The sequence below is a fragment of the Hyperoodon ampullatus genome (genome assembly GCF_949752795.1).
Source record: "Hyperoodon ampullatus genome assembly, chromosome: 15".
Classification (NCBI taxonomy): Eukaryota; Metazoa; Chordata; class Mammalia; order Artiodactyla; family Ziphiidae; genus Hyperoodon; species Hyperoodon ampullatus.
In genome coordinates, this window is record NC_136928.1 from 25,912,716 (window position 1) to 25,934,109 (window position 21,394).

Sequence of the window (21,394 nt, forward strand, 5' to 3'; positions counted from 1 at the left end):
TTCTAGATAGTGCCCTTGCATACAAATTCAACTGTAAACCGACTTTGTTTACATTCAACTGCAGGTTTAACATCTCTACATGAATGTGGAACAGAAATCTCATTTTTAACATGTCCAAAGCAGATATTTTGACCATCTTCTCCAAATCTGCTTCTTCCTCAGGCTTCTCCATTTCAGTAAATGGCACCTTTATTTACCCAGTTGCTTATTCTAGAAAACTAGAAATCTTCTTTTTTTTCACTTCCTTCTCCCTTACTCTCTATATTCTACTACCAAGTCCAGGAAGAACTATTTCCTAAAAATAAGTTGAATGTGTCCACTTTTCTCCATCTCTGTCATCATCACTCTAATCCTAGGTACTACCATCTCTGACACTAATTACTGCAACAGCCTTCAGCTAACTGGTATCCTCACTTCTACTTCTTGACCCTCCCTGCACCTGGGCTCCCTGCCTTTCCATCCACAAGCTATTCTCTATATAGCAGCCTGAAAAAAATTTACAAATGTAAATCAAACCACAGTTGCCTACTAGAAGAAAGTTCAAATGCCTTAATATGGTTTACACAACCCTGGATCATCTTGAACCTACCTATCTTTAACCATGTATAGCCACAGCTCTGGTCTACCCACACTGCCTTCTTCTCACTTGTCAAATGCATCAAACTTTCCTGTTTCTGGAGCTCCTCCCATTCTGTTCCCTTCCGCCAGAACACTCTCACTCCCCACTCTCTGCTTGCCTAACTTATCTATATCCTCTAGATCTCAGCTCAAAAGTTTCTTCTTTGGAAAGGCCTTCATGGGCTCCTAAAACTAAACTGGATCCTTTTACTCTCTTAAAACTCTTCTTTATTTTCCTAACTCATCATTTGTAATTATGTACTTATTTGTATCTATTTGTTAATATGTGTCTCCCCACTTGAACATGATCATAGGGGGCATGTTTATTTTGCACAGCCGTATAAATGTAGCACCTAGCATAGTATCTGCCAGAAACACGGTAAGAATTTTAATACTTTTTTGGTTGAAGAAAAGATGAACATAAGCTGAAAGTTTCTGTGACCTTAAAAAAAAAATAACCTGGTCATTGCAGAAAATTCAGAAAAGTAAGCAGAAAACAAACAAACCAAAAAACTCGACCATACTTTGGTTATAGATCAAAATGTATATAGTTTCAATATCTTTTTTTCACACCCAAATAGAGATATATTTTATTTAAATGGAATTTAAAGTCAGCATATAAAGTGAAAAAACATGCAGGGTCAAAATCATCCTTGAAGGTTGAAATTGCTATCTTGTCTGCTCAATAAATCCATCAGAGTCCACTTTTTCCCCCTGGCTTGTAACAAATCACTGTGCCTGCATCTAAGCACCTGATGAAGTACCTGACTTGTGTTTAGAGACCACATTGTACTAAAAACACTTAAACTCTAGAATCATACCCAGGGAAGCAAGTTAAAAGATGCTTAAACTATAAAAGTCAAATGCGGACACTGAACTTGGAGAACTGAGGTTTCCCACCTCTCATTTCAAACTCTCTCATGATAATATGCTGATAAGAGTGTGGAGGAAAAAAAAAAGAGTGTGGAGGGTACAACACACTTGTACTTTTAAGATTCATTCTCCTCTTCTCTTTTTGTTAAACACATGTAATTGAACTTGTTTAAATGTATGTGTGACATAATGCCAATGTATGCCAAAATTACTTATCATAGTTAAAGATATTTCATCATCGAGACTAGTGAAGACCGCTGCCACGTCCTGTCTGCAGTCTGCAGTGGGGTGTTGCTCCAGGACTTTTTGCTTCAGAGGTGGGTGCAAGATGCCCTATCCAATAAACCATTGATGTCTCTGTCACCATCTCCAGGCTCTTTCTTCAGTTTTGAGGCTGCGTAACCACAAGGCTTGCAGGCCTGTGTGGTGCAGCCTAATAGGGAGTATATCAAGGATGGAGAGTGGAGTCAACACTACCAGATCCCAAGGTGGGACCCTGACTGATACATTAAGTGGCTCTAGAAATGGCCCCAAGAAAACTGCATGAGCAGGTGGCTCAGGATCCCATGGTACCTGATCTACTTTTTCACTGCCTCTCCCTGAACCTACCACACCTGTGGACCCATCGGGCTTCCCCTCATAACTCCAGTGTATATGCCAGAGAAACTTCAAAGCCTGGAAGAACAAGAGTTTTTCCAGAATTACAGCCAAAAATGCAATAAACTGGAACCAGTACATTTTTGAAGTGGTCAAAAGAGTCTCCAAGAGAATTGTAACAGGTATTATAACAGAACCTGAGTTCTTTGGGGAAAAGGGACAGAGGGAATAACGGAGAGACAGACAGACACGTTTGGTCTGCATGTATTTAAGACAAGAAGAATGGGACTCTGATGACAAATATATTGAGAAAGAGATGTGAAAATTGAAAAACTCTAAAGATTATTTGAAGAAAAAAAATCAAGAATCATAGAAACATAAGCCTACACCAAGGAAAAGGAAAGAGATTGTGAAAGAGAAGGGCAGTGTGGAGTAATGTCAACAGGAAGGCAGAGGAAGCGAAGTTTGCCAATTACTTTGAAAATTTTCTCCTCAGCGCATGAAATCACCACCTCTCAATGTCATCTGAGACCTGCCATCCCTAATGTCCTGTTTCCCATAACACTAGGCTCCCTGGGCTAATTAATATATGTGGATTTTCAGGTCCACGGGAAATGAACCACTACTAACTTGATGACAGGTCTGAAGGCAGGAAATTTACTAATCCTGAATTCACCCATAGCTCCTGAAGTTTCTTATTCAACAGCTTTTTAAGGTCTGGTTTGTAAAATTGCCAACAGTGAATGAATCAAGACAGTTAAGTTTTAATTTATAAGACATGTGGCTATAACACTTATGTTATTTACTCGATATAGACCAAACACCAAATCTGAAACAGTAGCTAGACTTGTAAGTCAGAAAAAAACAATTCTTTCACAGGATTTTTAGCAGAGGGATAAAAAGTAAAAAAAAATGTCAATGATTTCAACAAGCTAAAAGAATTGGGGAAAAAAAAAATCCAGGCCTTGATCCTGAAAAGTCTAGAGTAAGTGATGGGGATGAAAGCTCTACTGAAGAAAATTAAAGCAAGCATTTAACATGGAAAGTGCGAACAAGAGCAGATGCACTCATGTGACCTGGATGTGAGGAGAGCCTGATATAGCTAAGGACTTGTACAGAAGCTTCTGGAACAGTCTGTTCAAAACCCTTATAAGCCTTTCTTTTTTTAAACAGCTTTATGGAAATATAATTCACATACCATACTATTCACCCATTTAAAGTATACAACTCAATGGTTTTTAACATACAGGCATATCTGTGAGATATTGAGTTCAGGTCCAGATACCACAATAAAGCAAATATCACAATAAAAAAAAAAGATATTTCATCGTAATCTATTCATCTGACGTATTTATGCTATCTTAAAGTTTCTTGTTTCCTGTTTTTTTTTTTTTTTTTTGCTGCGTTGGGTCTTTGTTGCTATGTGTGGGTTTTCTCTAGTTGCGGCAAGCAGGGGCTACTCTTCCTTGTGGTGCGCAGGCTTCTCATTGCAGTGGCATCTCTTGTTGTGGAGCATGGGCTCGAGGCTCGCAGGCTTCAGTAGTCGTGGCATGCAGGCTCAGTAGTTGTGGTGCATGGACTTAGCTGCTCCACGGCATGTGGGATCTTCCTGGACCAGGGCTTGAACCCGTGTCCCCTGTGATGGCAGGCAGATTCTTAACCACTGCGCCACCATGGAAGCCCCTCTTGTTTCCTGTTCTTGTTCTATGTTATTTTGCTAATTTTATATACTCAACAATAATTTGGAAGACAGATATCTAGTTTTAAAATTCTTTTTGAGGTTTTTTTTTTTGGTAGCTTTTTTCCATTGTGGTAAAATATACATAAAATTTACCATTTTAAACATTTTTAAGTGTAGAAGTTAAGGCATTAAGTATATTCACATTGTTGTGCAACCATCACACCATCCATCTCCAGAATTAACTCATTTTCCCAAATGGAAACTCTGTACCTACTAAACAGTAACTCGCTTTCCCTCCTCCTCCAAACCTTTTGTGACTGGCTTGTATTACTTAGCACAATGCCTTCAAAGTCCATCCACAGTGCAGCATGTGTCAGAAATTCACTCCTTTTTTTTTTTTTGCGTTACAAGGGCCTCTCACTGTTGTGGCCTCTCCCACTGCGGAGCACAGGCTCCGGACGCGCAGGCCCAGCAGCCATGGCTCACGGGCCCAGCCGCTCCGCGGCACGTGGGATCTTCCCGGACTGGGGCACGAATCCGTGTCCCCTGCATCGGCAGGTGGACTCTCAACCACTGCGCCACCAGAGAAGCCCCAAAAATTCACTCCTTTTTAAGGCTGAATAATATTCTATTGTATGTATGTATCACATTGTATTGATCCATTCATCAGTTGATAGACATCTGGATTGTTCTCACCCTTTGGCTATTGTTAATAATGCTGCTATGAACCTGGCTGTTCAAAATCTGTTCAAATCCCTGCTTTCAATTCTTTTGGGTATATACTTAGAAGCAGAATTGCTAGATCATATAGTAATTCTATGCTTAATTTTTTGAGGAACCCCTACACTGTTTTCCACAGTGGCTATACCATTTTACATTCCCATCAGCAATACACAAGAGTTCCAATTTCACCATATCCCTGCCAACCCGTGCCCTTTTTTATTTCATAAAAGCCATCCTAATGGGTATGAAGTGGTATCTCTTTATAGTTTTTATTTGCATTTCCTTCATGACTAATGATGTAAAACATCTTTTCATGTTCTTTTTGGCCATCTGTATCTTTCCTGGAGAAATGTCTCTTCAGATTCTGTACTCATTTAAGAATTAGATTGCTTTTTGCTGTTGTTGAACTGTAAGAGTTCTTCATATATTATGGATAGTCATCTCTCATCAGATATACGAATTGCAAATGTTTTTCCCAATTCCGTGAGCAACCTTTTTACTATGTTGATAGTGTTTTTTTTGGTGCATACAAGTTTTAAATTTTAATCAAGTCCAATTTATTTTTTATGAACACTTCTTTAACCTATCTGATCACCAAGTCATGAATAAAATGACACCTCTTTAGTCAAAAAGACAAAAAATACAATTGTTTTTTCTTTCATGCCTTTCATTCCAAAATTAACTTTTGGCCTTTTTTTTTCCACCTTGTAACTAAATTTTCTATTTAGATGAGTGTTGTGTTAAACTGACTTCAAAGTTCACCACTGATCACTTTCAGCATTGCTTCATTTCTCTGTAATGAATTCTTCATTTTGATTCATCTCTTCAGCTGGGTGAGTCTTCAAGTGAATTTTTCAAGAAGGTACAGAGGTTGAATATACTTTCTAGCTGCTGTGTACTTGTGAAATGGAAATAAAAACAAAGATAAACAAATGGGACCTAATGAAACTTCAAAGCTTTTGCAGAGCAAAGGAAACCATAAACAAGACCAAAAGACAACCCTCAGAATGGGAGAAAATATTTGCAAATGAAGCAACTGACAAAGGATTAATCTCCAAAATTTATAAGCAGCTCATGCAGCTCAATAGCAAAAAAACAAACAACCCAATCCAAAAATCGGCAGAAGACTTAAATAGGCATTTCTCCAAAGAAGATATACAGACTGCCAACAAACACATGAAAGAATGCTCAACATCATTAATCATTAGAGAAATGCAAATCAAAACTACAATGAGATATCATCTCACACCAGTCAGAATGGCCATCATCAAGAAATCTAGAAACAATAAATGCTGGAGAGGGCGTGGAGAAAAGGGAACACTCTTGCACTGCTGGTGGGAATGTGAATTGGTACAGCCACTATGGAGAACGGTATGGAGGTTCCTTAAAAAACTAAAAATAGAACTACCATATGACCCAGCAATCCCACTACTGGGCATATACCCTGAGAAAACCATAATTCAAAAAGAGTCATGTGCCAAAATGTTCATAGAAGCCCTATTCACAATAGCCCGAAGATGGAAACAACCTAAGTGTCCATCATCGGATGAATGGATAAAGAAGATGTGGCACATATATACAATGGAATATTACTCAGCCATAAAAAGAAACGAAACTGAGCTATTTGTAATGAGGTGGATGGACCTAGAGTCTGTCATACGGAGTGAAGTAAATCAGAAAGAGAAAGACAAATACTGTATGCTGACACATATATATGGAATTTAAGAAAATAAAATGTCATGAAGAACACAGGGGTAAGACAGGAATAAAGACACAGACCTACTAGAGAATGGACTTGAGGATATGGGGAGGGGGAAGGGTAAGCTGTGACATAGCGAAAGAGCGGCATGGACATATATACACTACCAAATGTAAGGTAGATAGCTAGTGGGAAGCAGCCGCATAGCACAGGGAGATCAGCTCGGTGCTTTGTGACCGCCTGGAGGGGTAGGATAGGGAGGGTGGGAGGGAGACGCAAAAGGGAGGGGATATGGGAACATATATATATGTATAACTGATTAAATTTGTTATAAAGCAGAAAAAAAAAAAAATAAAATAGAAAAAAAAAAGGTTCACCACTGATCACTTTCAGCATTGCTTCATTTCTCTGTAATGAATTCTTCATTTTGATTCATCTCTTCAGCTGGGTGAGTCTTCAAGTGAATTTTTCAAGAAGGTACAGAGGTTGAATATACTTTCTAGCTGCTGTGTACTTGTGAAAATGTCTCTTCATTGTCACATTGCTTAATGAAAATGCACTAGGTCCATAAATCCTTGAATTTTCCCATAAATACAGATTTGGTTCCATTATTTTTACATTTAGTATTTTAAATAAGCCTGATAGAATAAATTTTGTTCTCTTAACTTTTTTTAATTGTGTATTTATGGGATTTTTTTCTTTTTATTTTGACTCAAAAATCTTTTTCTGATATGTATCTCAGTCTCTGATTTTTCCCTGAATTTTTATGACAACTTTCAATCTGCATACAGTGTTCCCCTTTTCAGGAGAGGGATGTTTTAGTCAATTAAGTGTTTGAATATTACTTTCTTCCTCAGCTACAGATATAGTTCTTGGTTTGGTTTACTTAGCTATGTTTCTTATGTCTCTCATCATCTTTCACAGCATTTTCATTTTCTTCTTCTTTTTCCTCTGTAATTTTGCAGACTCTCAGATTTGTCCTCATCACTAATTTAACTTCCTTTATGTTAATTCCACCCTTTCTTGCCTGCAAAATGTATTTTAAATCTGTTACCAAATCTTTACAGTTTTAGGCAGTCTTTTCCTTCATATGTTCATTCCTGCCCCCCCAATTTTTTTCAAAATTGAGACAAAACATAAAATTCACCAATTAAAGTAATTGTACAATTCACTAGTTCTTAGTATTTTCACAACCAATATTGCTATCTAATTCCAGAACATTTCTGTCATGCTCCCACAAAGAAATCTTGTATATGTTAGCTGTTACTCTCTATTTTCCCCTCCCCAACATCTCCTGGCATCCACTAATCTTCCTTCTGTCTATATGGATTTGCTTACTCTGGACATTTCATATACATGGAATTATACAATATATGACCTTTTGCTGGCTTGAAATATTTCTCCCTTTAATAGTGTCAGTTTTTTGGACTTCCCCGGTGGTACAGTGGTTAAGAATCCACCTGCCAATGCAGGGGACACAGGTTCGAGACCTGGTCTGGGAAGATCCCACATGCGGCGGAGCAACTAAGCCCGTGCGCCAAAACTACTGAGCCTGCGCTCTAGAGCCCAAGAGCCACAACTACTGAAGCCCATGCACTTAGAGCCTGTGCTCCTCAACAAGAGAAGCCACCACAATGAGAAGCCCGCGCACCACAACTAAGAGTAGCCCCTGCTCGCCACAACTAGAGAAAGCCCGCCCTGCGCACAGCAACGAAGACCCAACGCAGTCAAAAATAAAACTATAAATAAATAAATTTATTTTAAAAAATAGTGTCAGGTTTTTTCATTTTAATTCTGTTAGTTTTTCTTTATGTATTTGGGACTTGCTTATACTGCATTTGTCTTTTTAAGTCATATAGGAGAAAAACTGAATTACAAACAAAAATACATTTATACTGTCTTTTGTATTTACTTATGTAGTTACCTTTAGTACTTTTTTCATGTGGATTTAAGTTACTGTCTGGTGTCCACCATTTCATCTTGAAAAGAATCTCTTTAGTATTTTCTGTGGTTCAGTTTGCTAGCAGTGGAGTCTTTCAACTGTTGTTTATCTGAGAATGTCTTAATCTCTCCTTCATTTTTGAAGGGTAGTTTTCCTAGGTACAGAATACTTGGTAGGCAGGTGTCTTTCCTCAGCTCTTTGCATATGTCATTGCAATGCCTTCTGGCCTCTATGGTTTCTGATGAAAAATCAGCAATTAGTCTTATTGAAGATTCTTTGTACATGATAACTCCGCTCTTGCTGCTTTAACACTGTCTTTGTCATTTGATGGTTTATGATGTATCTAGATGTGGATCTCTTTGACTGTATCATGCTTGGACTTCCTTGAGCTTTTGGGATGTGCAGATTAACAGCAGTCATCAAATTTGTGAAATTTTAGGCCATTATTTCTCCAAATACTCCTTCAGTCTCTTTTTCTGTCTCTTCATCTGGAACTCCCATTATGTGTATAATAGGATGCTTGAAGGTGTCCCATAGGACTCTGAGATTCTGTTAATTTCTCTTCATTCTTTTTTCTTTCTGTTTCTCACACTGGATAATCTCAATTGGCCTATCTTCAAGTTCACTGATTCATTCTTCTGCCTGTTCAAATCTGATACTGAGCTTTCTCCAGTCAATTTTTTATTTCAGTTATTGTACTTTTCCACTACAGATCTTCTATTTGGTTCTTTTTTGTAATTTCTCTTTATTGATATTCTCTATTTGGTAAGACACTGTTCTTATACTTCTTTAGACATCGTTTCATTTAGTTCTTTGAACATATTTTAAATAGCTATTTTAAAGTCTTCATTTAGTAAGTCCAATGTCTGAGATTCCGCACAGACAGTTTCTAAACTGCTATTTATCTTTTGTATGGACCATATATATATATTTTTTATTTTGAATTTCCATATCTTGTAACTTTTTGTTGAAAACTGGACATCTTAAAAAAAATGTGACAACCCTGGAAATCAGAGTCTACTACCTCCCTAGGGTTTCCTGCTGTTGCTTTATGCTGTTTTTTTAAAGTAACTTTTCTGAACAAATTATATAAAGTCTACAGAAGCTGCCACTCAACTAGCTTAGTGGTCAGCTAACACCTAGATGGAGATATCCTTAAACATCTAGAAACAACAAATCTCCCAGTCTTTGCCGAGGGACTACGTGCACATAGCCGTCAACGCTGAGGGCAGGGAGTTATCAATTCTGCCTTAGCCTTCCTTTTCTTCTTGCCCAGAGCCTCAAGGGCAGCCAAAGTAAAGGGTAGGTCCCTCTCAGGTCTTTCCTCAGCATGCACTCAGGCCTGTGCACATCTGTGGTCTTCTAGAGTCCTAGGAATATGTTAATGCTTTTCAAAATATCTATGGACATCTCATCCTCAGTTTTTCCGTTAAAGCTTTTGGTTAGTCTATCGTTTGTCTCAAGTGTTATCCACTGCCTCATGCATTGTGACATTAAAACACTTGCCTGGGGACTTCCCTGGTGGTCCAGGGGGTAAGACTCCGAGCTCCCAATGCAGGGGGCCCGGGATCAATCCCTGGTCAGGGAACTAGGTCCTGCAACTAAGGAGTCCACATGCCGCAATGAAGATCCTGAGTGGTGCAACTAAGACCCGGCGCAGCCAAAATAAATAAATAAAATAAATAAATATTTAAGAAACTAAAATAAAACATTTGCCTGTAAGTGTTTTTTGACAAACACCTCACACATAGACACAGAGACTCATACACACTGGATAGCTCTGAGTAAGGTCAAATAAAGATAAGCCTTTTAAGTGGAGTCTTCCAGAGAGCCATCAGACAGGTCAAATACTGACAATTCTTTGGGAATGAAATTTTGAAAGAGGTCCAGCTCCGTTCTGCTCCCTCCAGTCCTGGGAATGAAGGCTGATATTTTTCAAGGTTATCACTGAGCTGAGTGTGGCAATGAGAATAGGGCAAGTTAAAATGCCACAAGCCTACTATTCTTATCAAGGTTCAGCCATTTTTCTTGAATAAATGCTTACCACAAAAGCTACAAGCCTTTGGCTAATTTCCAGAGTTTTGGAAAAGTTTTCCATAAAGTTTTGCCAAAATTCTGTTGCTTTTATTACAGGGCAAAATTTTGGAGGTCTTTACTCCACCATTTTTTTCTGCTATTAACTCCTCACTTTGTTTTTAAAATCCCAGCCAGTTCTCTCCCCATGGCTTTTTGCTCCTGTTGACAGTAAGTATTAGTACATAAAGTATTTAAATGTCTTTAAATGAATATAAAAATAACATCTAAATTACATATTGGTATGAGGTATAAAATGGCTTAAAAAAAAAAAGACATAGTACCTAACTTCAGAGAACTTACCATCAGATATAAATGAAATCCTGTTACTACTTAAGAGTGTTACTTGGGGCTTCCCTGGTGGCACAGTGGTTGAGAGTCTGCCTGCCGATGCAGGGGACACGGGTTCGTGCCCCAGTCTGGGAAGATCCCACATGCCACGGAGCGGCTAGGCCCGTGAGCCATGGCCACTGAGCCTGTGCTCCACAACAAGAGAGGCCACAACAGTGAGAGGCCCACATACCACAAAAAAAAAAAAAAAAAAAGAGTGTTACTTGTCCTAATGAGTAAATCTCTAACATCTATCGTACCTATATTCACAGAACTTACTCTCAGATATAAATGAAATCCTGTTACTACTTAAGAGTGTTACTTGACCTAATGAGTAAATCTCTAACATCTATCTCTTTCTTTGCAAGATTACCTTTGCCTTGCATTTTTGTTTTGTTTTTAATTTATTTATTTTTATTTTTGGCTGTGTAGGGTCTTCGGTGCTGTGCACGGGCTTTCTCTAGTTGTGGCAAGTGGGGGCTACTCTTTGTTGCAGTGCGCGGGTTTCTCATTGCAGTGGCTTCTCTTGTTGCGAAGCACGGTCTCTAGGCGTGCAGGCTTCAGTAGTTGTGGCACATGGCTCAGTAGTTGTGGCTCACAGGCTCTAAAGCACAGGCTCAGTAGTTGTGGCACACGGACTTAGTTGCTCTGTGGCATGTGGGAACTTCCTGGACCAGGGCTGGAACCCATGTCCTCTGCATTGGCAGGCGGATTCTTAACCACTGTACCACCAGGGAAGTCCCTTTGTTTTTGTTTTTAAAAGAATTTTATGAGTTCAATTGTTTACTCATTCTCAACTGAAGAGAAATTATTTGGTCCAAATATCTGCAATGGTTTATGACTTGCCCTTGGCCCCAAACTCTAGTTGGATCTTTCTAATATCTATAGAATCACAACATACTAACAGACAATATCTATCAGAACAATTCCTAGGCTTTCATCTAGAACAGCTCTACTGGTCTAAGAAACTATTATTTTCTACTGTCAACTCCCTCACTCTCAGAATAGATGCAGAACATGAAAAATGACAACCTCAAGTGTATATAGCTAACAGATCTCTTCTTGTCTAATTGATGCATTCAGTACTTTATTTATAGGGACAGTATTTCTCAGGATACAATGTACCATCCCTGAGTCATTTTCTCTTCCCACTACTGTCTAATTTTTCTCAAAGTTAATGTCTCCAAAGGGAAGAGTTAGGATGTAAATGAATAGAAGTACACAGGAGGCCTCAAAAAATATTGGAACACCTGATTAGACTTCTATTAGTACATTCTGTCTTCTGAACTAGGCGGCTGAAAGTGAGACTGAGATAAAAGATTTTCCTACCTACAATCAATTAAGTAAGCTTGTGTAGCCATTAAGTGTGTTTTTAAAATCATAGCCATGCAGGTAGTGAAAATTTCTTCCAGTTCCTGGTTACAGGCTTAATAAGCAATCCTAACGTATGAGCATTTTGTGGTTCTTTTTTTCAGTGGCATCACAGTGGGAAATCAGGAGCAATTATACCAGGGGCTTTAACTCAGTTACTGTTAGATACTAGTTGGGTCCTCTTAAAATTAACAGAAAATCTGCGTAAGACCGGGGACAACTTCTTTCTTTTTAATTTCTACACCTATAAAGATATCTTATGACAAATCATGAACAATTTATATCTAAACTGAACCGAGTCAACGCCTGTGGACCAATCAATATGTTATCCCAACAATCAAAACCCCACACCATACCAACTCAGTATCCTTATCTCATAATTTTCCACAGAAAATATTTATTCAGTTCCTCCACGGGATGCTATTCATTTTCTAAATCTGCAGTTCTATTGTGGTGATCTCACAGGGATGCTGTGGGATATTTTAAAATTCTAGGGAAACAGTGATATTTAATATCTGGTGTACAGGACAAAAACTAATAGCTAAAGATAGTTTAAAGTTCCAACATTAGATACTGCTACATTCCTTTCAATGCTGCTGTCTGTATCTCTGCAGAGTTGGATTTTTGACAGTTTCTATAACAAAAGCAATAAATGAGGGTGGTTGTGTCCAATTTCATCTCAAGGCTTGAGAAACTGTGCCCTAATAGCCAAACATATCTCATTAGCAAGTAATTATGCATATTTATGAACAAAGTAAAATGTTTTCTTTCAAACACAAAACCAAAAATATTTTGTTTATTAAGTTGTAAGATCAAAACGGTAAATATTTTTATGTTCTAATAACATAATAGCTTAGTATCTGAAAAAATACTTCATGTATTTATATGCTGCTGATGATTTATATCCCCATGATGATGAGAAAAGAAGTCACCCAAACACTAAGGTGACTGTGAACAGAGAAAACTTGGAAACCTTTGTCCTAGATGGAGCCCACTAACCCAAACAAGTAACTGTTCATACAATTTTCTTCAAATATTTATCAAATGTTTGAGTGCACACAATACATCTGACCAAATAACTCACCTATCAGAACCAGAGACTGAGTCATGAAAAGCTCCATGTTTCACTTAAAGATTAAATAGCCCTGAGCTTTCATATGTCATCCAGAATTAAACAGCCAATCCACAAATGAAATTTCAAAAAATAAAACTTTGAATAATTTCTGCATAATACCTGAGTGTGAGCTCTCAATGGTGGTGTCTGACTTGGAATCCAGAGACGAAGGAATTTGTCTTAATTGGGGAACATAGTACATCTTCGTACTACCAGAAGGCTTATATGGCAACAGTAAAGGTTGGCCTAAGGAGATAAAGATCAGAATAATAAATAAGAAAACATTTATTAATTAACTGAACATATATTAAGTACCTTTAATGTGCCAAGCAGTGGTCAAGATTCTTGGAATATATCAGTAAACTAGCATTCTAGAAGAGGGAGATATATAGTAAACAATTAGCATACTAAATAAGTAAATCATCTAGTATTTTTATAAATTATTAGTGACATAAAAAATTAGAAAATACGGGGCTTCCCTGGCGGTGCAGTGGTTGAGAATCTGCCTGCCAATGCAGGGGACACGGGTTCGAGCCATGGTCTGGGAGGATCCCACATGCCGCAGAGCAACTAGGCCCGTGAGCCACAACTACTGAGCCTGCACGTCTGGAGCCTGTGCTCCACAACAAGAGAGGCCGCGACAGTGAGAGGCCCATGCACTGCGATGAAGAGTGGCCCCCGCTTGCCACAACTAGAGAAAGCCCTCACACAGAAACGAAGACCCAACACAGCAAAAATAAATAAATTAATTAATAAACTCCTACCTCCAATATCTTCTTTAAAAAAAAAAGAAATTAGAAAATACTGGGACTTCCCTGGTGGCGCAGTGGGTTAAGAATCTGCCTGCCAATGCAGGGGACACGGGTTCGATACCTGGTCTGGGAAGATCTCACATGCCGTGGAGCAACTAAGCCCATGCGCCACAACTATTGAGCGTGCGTGCCACAACTACCAAGCCCATGTGCCACAACTACTGAAGCCCGCCCGTCCTAGAGCCCGAGCGCCACAACTACTGAGCCCATATGCCACAACTACTGAAGCCCACGTGCTCTAGGGCCCTCGTGCTGTGAGTACTGAGCCCTCGTGCTGCAACTATTGAAACCTGCGCGCCTAGAGCCCGTGCACCACAACAAAGAGTAGCCCCCACTCGCCACAGCTAGAGAAATCCCGTGTGCAGCAACAAAGACCCAAAACAGCCACCCCCCCAGAAGAATTAGAAAATGCTGAGGAAGATTAGAAGTATTTGGGAAATTGCAACAGGATGCAGTTTAAATAGAGTGGTAAGGGTAGGATCCATTGAGAAGATGACTTGTTAGCAATCTATTCCATATTTAGATGGCTCTAACTAAGAAACACTTTATCTTATATTGAACCCAAACCTGGTCGTTGTTAACCCCTACTACTGACCTTTGGAGGTTCTCCCTCCAGAGTCATAGAAAGTAAATCTAATTCTCTTCTATGTGGCAGATTTTCAAAATAAGTTTTCCATTATAAAAGTATAAATTCTCAATATTAAAAAAATACACAGAAATAAAAAAGACAAAGTCTTACCACTCAAAGATAACTATTATTAATATTTTAATGTATTTCTACAGGTCTTTCTTCTGTATTTCTTATTTGTTTACATAGTTGTGTATAGTATGTATAATTTGGAATTCAGTTTTTCTACTTTACATTAATAACAGATTCATTTTATTTCCTATCTTCACATTTTTTATCATTATACTACAGATAAAGTGCATTTAACCCTTCTCATAATGTTAAAAATTTAGGCTGAATTAAATTTTCAATAATAAAGAATTCTGTAAATAAAGACTTCCTGTTTATAGCATACCCATTCTCCCCTGCTGCCCCATCTCACATAAATTTTCTGATTTCAGAGTGAAAAATTATGTCATTTATAAAGTTTCTTTTTTTTAAATACTAACTGCTAAAACTCTTTCTAAAATGTCTGTGACATGGTAGCAATTTGATTATTATAGAAGATGAAATCTTTTTCTTCTTTTTTTTTTTTGCTTCATTGGGTCTTCATTGCTGCACGTGGACTTTATCTAGTTGTGGAGGGGGGGCTACTCTTCGTTGTGGTGCACTAGCTTCTCACTCTTATCATTGCAGTGGATTCTCTTGTTGTGGAGCACAGGCTCTAGGCACGTAGGCTTCAGTAGTTGTGGAGCATGGGCTCAGTAGTTGTGGCTCGCGGGCTCTAGAGCACAGGCTCAGTAGTTGTGGCACACGGGCTTAGCTGGTCCGAGGCATGTGGGATTTTCCCGGACCAGGGCTCGAGCCCGTGTCCCCTGCACTGGCAGGTGGATTCTTAACCACTGTGCCACCAGGGAGTCCCTGAAATCTTTTTCTATATACTTGTTTTTCTTTCATGATATGGTAGAAACTCTCTCTCTGTAACAGCATTTTGACATTTAGCTGGGTACATACTGCTCATCTGTACACTGTATTTCCCAATCTCCCTTGCAGACATGTATGGACATATGACTAAGTCTGGGCCCATAGGTCAAGGGTGAGAATAATGTCTGCAACTTCCAGGCATCCCATTAAAACACTCCACTGGCTGCTGCTAAACTTTATCCTCCCCATTACTCTTCTTTTCCAGTATTTTCTTTATTATTCTTCCTGAAAAAATTTAAGATCAATTAAACAAGTTCAAAAGAACAATTCCATTATAATTTTTAGTAGAATTACGTTAGAGTTTAAATTCATTTAGGAATAAATGACATCTTTACAATATTCAATTTTCCCATTCAGAAATATCCCATCCCTTCTTTTAGTCTACTGTCCTTTTCTATGCCTACACAAAGGATTAGTATTTCCATCACATGAGTCTTATAAAATTCTTGTTTAGGTTACTCCTGAGTATTTATGGGGTTGTACTGCTCATTCAAATAGAATTTTGTAGATAGCTACCACTTCTCCTGATTAAACACAACAGCTTCTTCAGTTTATCCTTATAGACCATGATCTTCTCTTGCATCCTGTAATTACCGCTAAGAGATGGACTCCTAGTTGCCCATGTCTAGTTTATAAAAATCAGAATACTCTAGGCACAGTCTGATAGTCCAAGAAAAGAATGAGATCTCCTTCATTCTGGACACAATAACAACTTTTACATTACTTAGAATTGTGCTACCATCCTTGACCACTCCATCATTCTGATGATTTGACGTGGAATCCATATTATTAGTACCCTGCTTCCAACCAAGGAACTGACTTCATAGTGAAGGAAATGAGACAAAAGGCTGATGCCTAAAGGGAGTCACTGTTCTCATCACAAGCCTGATCACCCATAACTATGGTAAACTCAAAAAAAAAAAAGTGAGTGAACAATTTACTGATAACTGTTATGGCACAAGCTGGGAGGCATCACTTTCTGAGGTTGAAATGCTAGCTTACAGAATATGGCATGTGCTCAGAACCATATATGGTACTTGCCTATCCCACAGACAGAATGCATGTATTTAGGAACAAAGGCAGAAGCCTTTAAAATCTTTTGCTTTCTATGTCTGTGATTCTGCTTTGTTTGATGGAAGATCTTAGAAATAAGGGAGGGGCACTTCTACCAGGAGACAGGAGCCATCTAGCCATTTTACATTCTTTATGTCACTGATACAATACAGGGAATAGGATGCCATAGTGTTGACTAAAACTACAATTGACCTTAACTATCAGGGAGAAATAAGGTTACCTTAAAAAAAGAAAGTCAATAGGAGTATGGCTTACACCTAGGGGACCACTTTACCAAGCCTGGTCATAGAAATTAACAAAAAATTACCTTAAACCTATGCAGGGCTAGCAAAGTCTTAGACTACTTAGGAATACTTACTTGTACCAACCTATCAGGTAAAACCCCAGCCAATGAGAAACTGGCTCAGTTCAAGGAGAATGAAGAAATGTATAGAGGAGGGAAGAATTTAAATAACAGAAAAAATAGGTTGTAGCCTCTACTTCTACTTGGACATTGCTGTAGTCATTATTGTTAGAATATTGATTTATTAGTTTTCTTCCTCCACCAGTGTATATAAAGCTTGGTAGTGATGGTTAAATTTACCATTTAGTTCAAAGTTTGCAGAAAATGAACAACAACAATTGGGCAGAATTACAATGGACCCAGAGCAAGAATGGCTACCATGTGGAGATGGAGAATTCAGAGACAAGATAAGTGGCTTTTTGAAATTCTCAACAACTTTATGTTTGGATGCAGAAGTCTTAAAGTTACTTTGGACTGCCTACTCTGGGGGAAGAAGTGACTATTCAGCAAATAATGGTTGTTCCTGAGAGAGAAAGAAAGGACTGGAGAAGGGTAAAGAAGAAAAGTCCAACCATAAAATTTATTTCTTCAAAAAACTTGAAAATGGAACTAAATATAAACATATAACATATTACTCTTAATTTGTTAATTCAGAGCAATGGACACATAGTCATAAATTCAACATACTATTCTGTATACTTCTAAAATATTTTTTAAAATTTTACTTCTGAATCCAGAGTTAAAAATAATATTTTATTAGTAAACCAAATAATATTTATCTTTTAAAGGAGTCCTTTCTACCAAGTACCTATATGTAAAGATAAAAACATAAACTGTGGCCTCTATATAGACTGATCCATTTGATGTCAGAAGAGGTATAAAATACACTTTCACAGTTGGATTTCCTCTCCTGTGCCCTGCTACCAACATGAAAACAACATAGCCCAGAGTAGCCTGGGTTTCAGTACAAGCATGTGGAACAGACCCAAACCATTTTTGCATCCTGATGCCAAACTCCAACTGACTCATAAGCCCATGAGTAAGGAAAGCAAATGTCTGTTGCTATAAAGCACTGAGATTTTCGAGGTTCTTATACAGTATCACGGTGGCAATAGGTAACTGACACATTAAAGGTGTTCTCTGTGGTATTTATTAGACTCTACATTTGGGGGGCATAATTTTATTTCACAATAAAAATGTATAAGAAATATAACCATCTCGGGCTTCCCTGATAGCGCAGTGGTTAAGAATCCGCCTGCCAAATCAGGGGACACGGGTTCCAGCCCTGGTCCAGGAAGATCCCACATGCCGCGGACCAACTAAGCTCATGTACCATGACTACTGAGCCTGCGCTCTAGAGCCCGCGAGCCACAACTACTGAGCCCATGCACCACAACTACTGAAGCCCACGTGCCTAGAGCCCATGCTCCGCCACAAGAGAAGCCACTGCAATGAGAAGCTCGTGCACCGCAATGAAGAGTAGCCCCCGCTCGCCACAACTAGAGAAAGGCTGTGCGCAGCGATGAAGACCCAACACAGCCAAAAATAAAATAAATAAAATTTTAAAAAAAGAAAAGAACTATAACCATTTCAACATATAAATGTATTTATTCAAATTAAATTCAGTGCAATTTAAATGTGGAACTAAGCAATTTTCTTCATACATTTAGACATATTCCATTTATACCTACAGACAGATAAACTTTTTGCATAAGTAGGAAAGCTTAAAATATATTTTGAATAGATTTGTACAAACTACTGAATACTTTAAAATTAGTAATTTAAAGTTCCACCCTCATTTGGAGGCAGAATGGGAACTTAACTTTCCAGTTACTGGTCTGAAAAAGAAAATAACTTGCTATAATTTTGAATGTTATATAGTACAAGCACTATAAAAATATCACTATCATGATAGCATGTGAACACTCTAAATGTAGACCTTATGGTAGAGATTGCTAGCTGTTCACCAAAACTCATTTCTTCTTCATCCTGGAAAGCACAACTAAACTATTCCTAGTCAGTGGAAAGTGATGTGGGCCACAACTAGGGCTAGCCCATAAAAGCCTCCCAACATGTGCTCCTCCATGCTTTTCGTCCCTTCCAGTTGACTATGATGATGAATCCAAGGTTCCATGTTTTAAAGAAAGCAGGGTCACAGTCAACCTGGGTCCCTGGTCAACGTTTCTTGAGCAAGAAATAGACTGTTATTGTGTTTGCTATCTGTTCATTGTATCATGCAAAACAATAGTAAAAAAAACAATGCCAAATAATTATCTACCTCCCTAAAATTGAACCTCTATAGTTTTTATGTTTTCATGAACTACTTGCATTCTTATGACAAGTATTATGAGTTGAAAATACGTCAACCACAAGTAGCATGAGTTTCACATAGGTTGTTGACTTCACTCGAAATTGAAGTAAAAACATAATAAATTATATTCTCTTCATAGCTATGTAAATAAAAGATGATATAATCATGTACAACCTAATGCTTAAAATTAAAATTAGGTTTTCTAACTAGAAAGACCCAATCAAGAAATTTCTTAGTTAATTACACACAAAAGTTGGTAATATGACCTAAAATTCTCTTACCATCTGTGCCATGAGGAACAGTAATCTGTTGGACTGAAGATGATGAAGCAAACTTAACAGGAACTTTGCCCAACCTCCGTGTACTGAGCTCTGGAATATCATGTCCACGATCTTCAGAATTAACAAAAATCTCAGATGAAAACATGGCTTTTCCTGGACTTTCTGTTGTTATCTGAGTGACTGCATCAGATGATAATTTTCCAGAGAAGGGAGAAAACGGGGTCTTAATCTCCTTTGGTGATCTGAACAAAAAAGAGAAAGCACACAGCAGGTCATATCCTTGGCTTATCAAATACTGTAATTTCTTTCCAAACATGGCTTCAATATTTTTTGGAGACACATCCAACTCAAATGGTTAAGTTATTTCTGCAGTACCCTTTGCTTTTTTACATACTTATTACAGTGTGATCATGCATGAGTTTACTTTTACTTATTTTAAAGTCTACTTTTATTTTGGATTTAGAATGCTATTATATAAGGAAAGGGTACTTTTCAGTTGAAGTGAAAAGATATCCATTAAAAAATAATTATTGGAAGTCCACTATAAATTAGGGGACTATGCTAAACGCATAGAACGTACAAAAATAAAAAAGAAACAAAGCCTTTCCTCAAAAAGTTTATATGTCAGTGGGGGAACCAGAGGTTTTTAAGGTTGTAATTATGTATATAGATTATAAAGAATCCATATTAAAACATAATGGAGTAAATAAATGAGTGTATAAATAAATAAATAATAGGAGGGAGGGAGAAGGCAAATCTTGCCAACATAAGAATTCCATATGTAGGTAACCTCACCCCCGGCATCCATCTCCTCCCCAAGGAGGTGGAGGTGAAGCTTAATCTTCCCCTTAAGTCTAGTCCTGGGCTGGCCTTAATGACTGAATTCCAAAGAGAGTATAAAATAGGAGAAAAAGTAACTTTACAGTGGAGAAACCTAGCAAACACCATGTATGCAAGTGATGATGTTTCACATCACCAGTGATGTCACAGAGACACTACATACTCTCTGTTAATGATGTGATGAGAAGGTTACTTCGCTTCTGCGGTATTCTTTGCCAAAACCTATAACTCCAGTCTAATCATGAGAAAAACATCAGCCAAATCCAGATTGAGAATATCAGACCAATATTCCTCAAGACTGTCAAAATCATGAAAAACAAGGAAGGAATGAGGAACTGTCATAGACCAGAGAAGACTAAGGAGACATGACAACTAACTAAGTGGAATGTGATATACTGGATTGGGTCCTAGAACAGAAAAAGGTCATTAATGGGAAAACTGGTGAAATCCAAAAAAAGTCTTAAGTTTAGTTAACAGTAATGTATAAATGTTGGCTTTTTAATTTTGAAAAATATACTATGGTAGTATAAGATGTTAGCAATAGGAAAAACTGGGAGAGAGGTAAAGGGAACTCTATTATGTTTGTATCTTTTCTGCAGATTTGAAATTATTTGAAAATAAAAAAGGTCATTTTTTTAAAATGGAGTAATACTGTATTGTATTATATCACACAAGAAGACCTTTTAAGAGGTCTTTTAAATCTCTACCTGCTATATACTATTTACTAATTAAAAGGACAATTATGAGAAAAGAAAATAGGCCCATCTCCCTTATGTATACAGAAGCAAAAATCATAAACAAAATGTTAGACAATCAAATGTAGAGTGAGAGTGAGTGAATGTGTGAATTCCTACCAAGCTGTTTTACTCCAGAAATGCAAGGTGAGTGAACATTCAAATATCAATAAATGTCATGCACCACATCAATAAAATAAAGGAGAAATGTATATTATATCAGTATAGTCAGATAAAACATTTGACAAAATTCAATAATTATGTATGATTAAAAACTCATAGCAAAGGGAAACTACAAAAAACTTTAGAGCCACCATCCTATTTATAGTGAAATGTGGAGAATGTCCACTGTAAGATTAGGAACAAAATAAGAATGCTAACTCTTACCTTTTCTATTCAACATGTTAGTAAAAGTATTAAATGGCATTAGCAGTAAGGCAGGAAAAA

At 37.7% G+C, this 21,394-nt stretch overlaps 1 protein-coding gene across 1 annotated transcript in view; it reads right to left on the bottom strand.

Moving 5' to 3' along the window:
* The window catches only part of ALMS1 (ALMS1 centrosome and basal body associated protein), a gene marked incomplete at both ends in the record, with an annotated part of 241,255 nt that overhangs the window by 66,610 nt on the left and 153,251 nt on the right, over window positions 1-21,394 (bottom strand). The window contains 2 exons of the mRNA XM_079720378.1: window positions 13,142-13,267; window positions 19,374-19,615. Of these exons, the coding sequence (XP_079576504.1) occupies window positions 13,142-13,267; window positions 19,374-19,615 (368 nt within the window). The remainder of the gene's footprint in view (window positions 1-13,141; window positions 13,268-19,373; window positions 19,616-21,394) is intronic.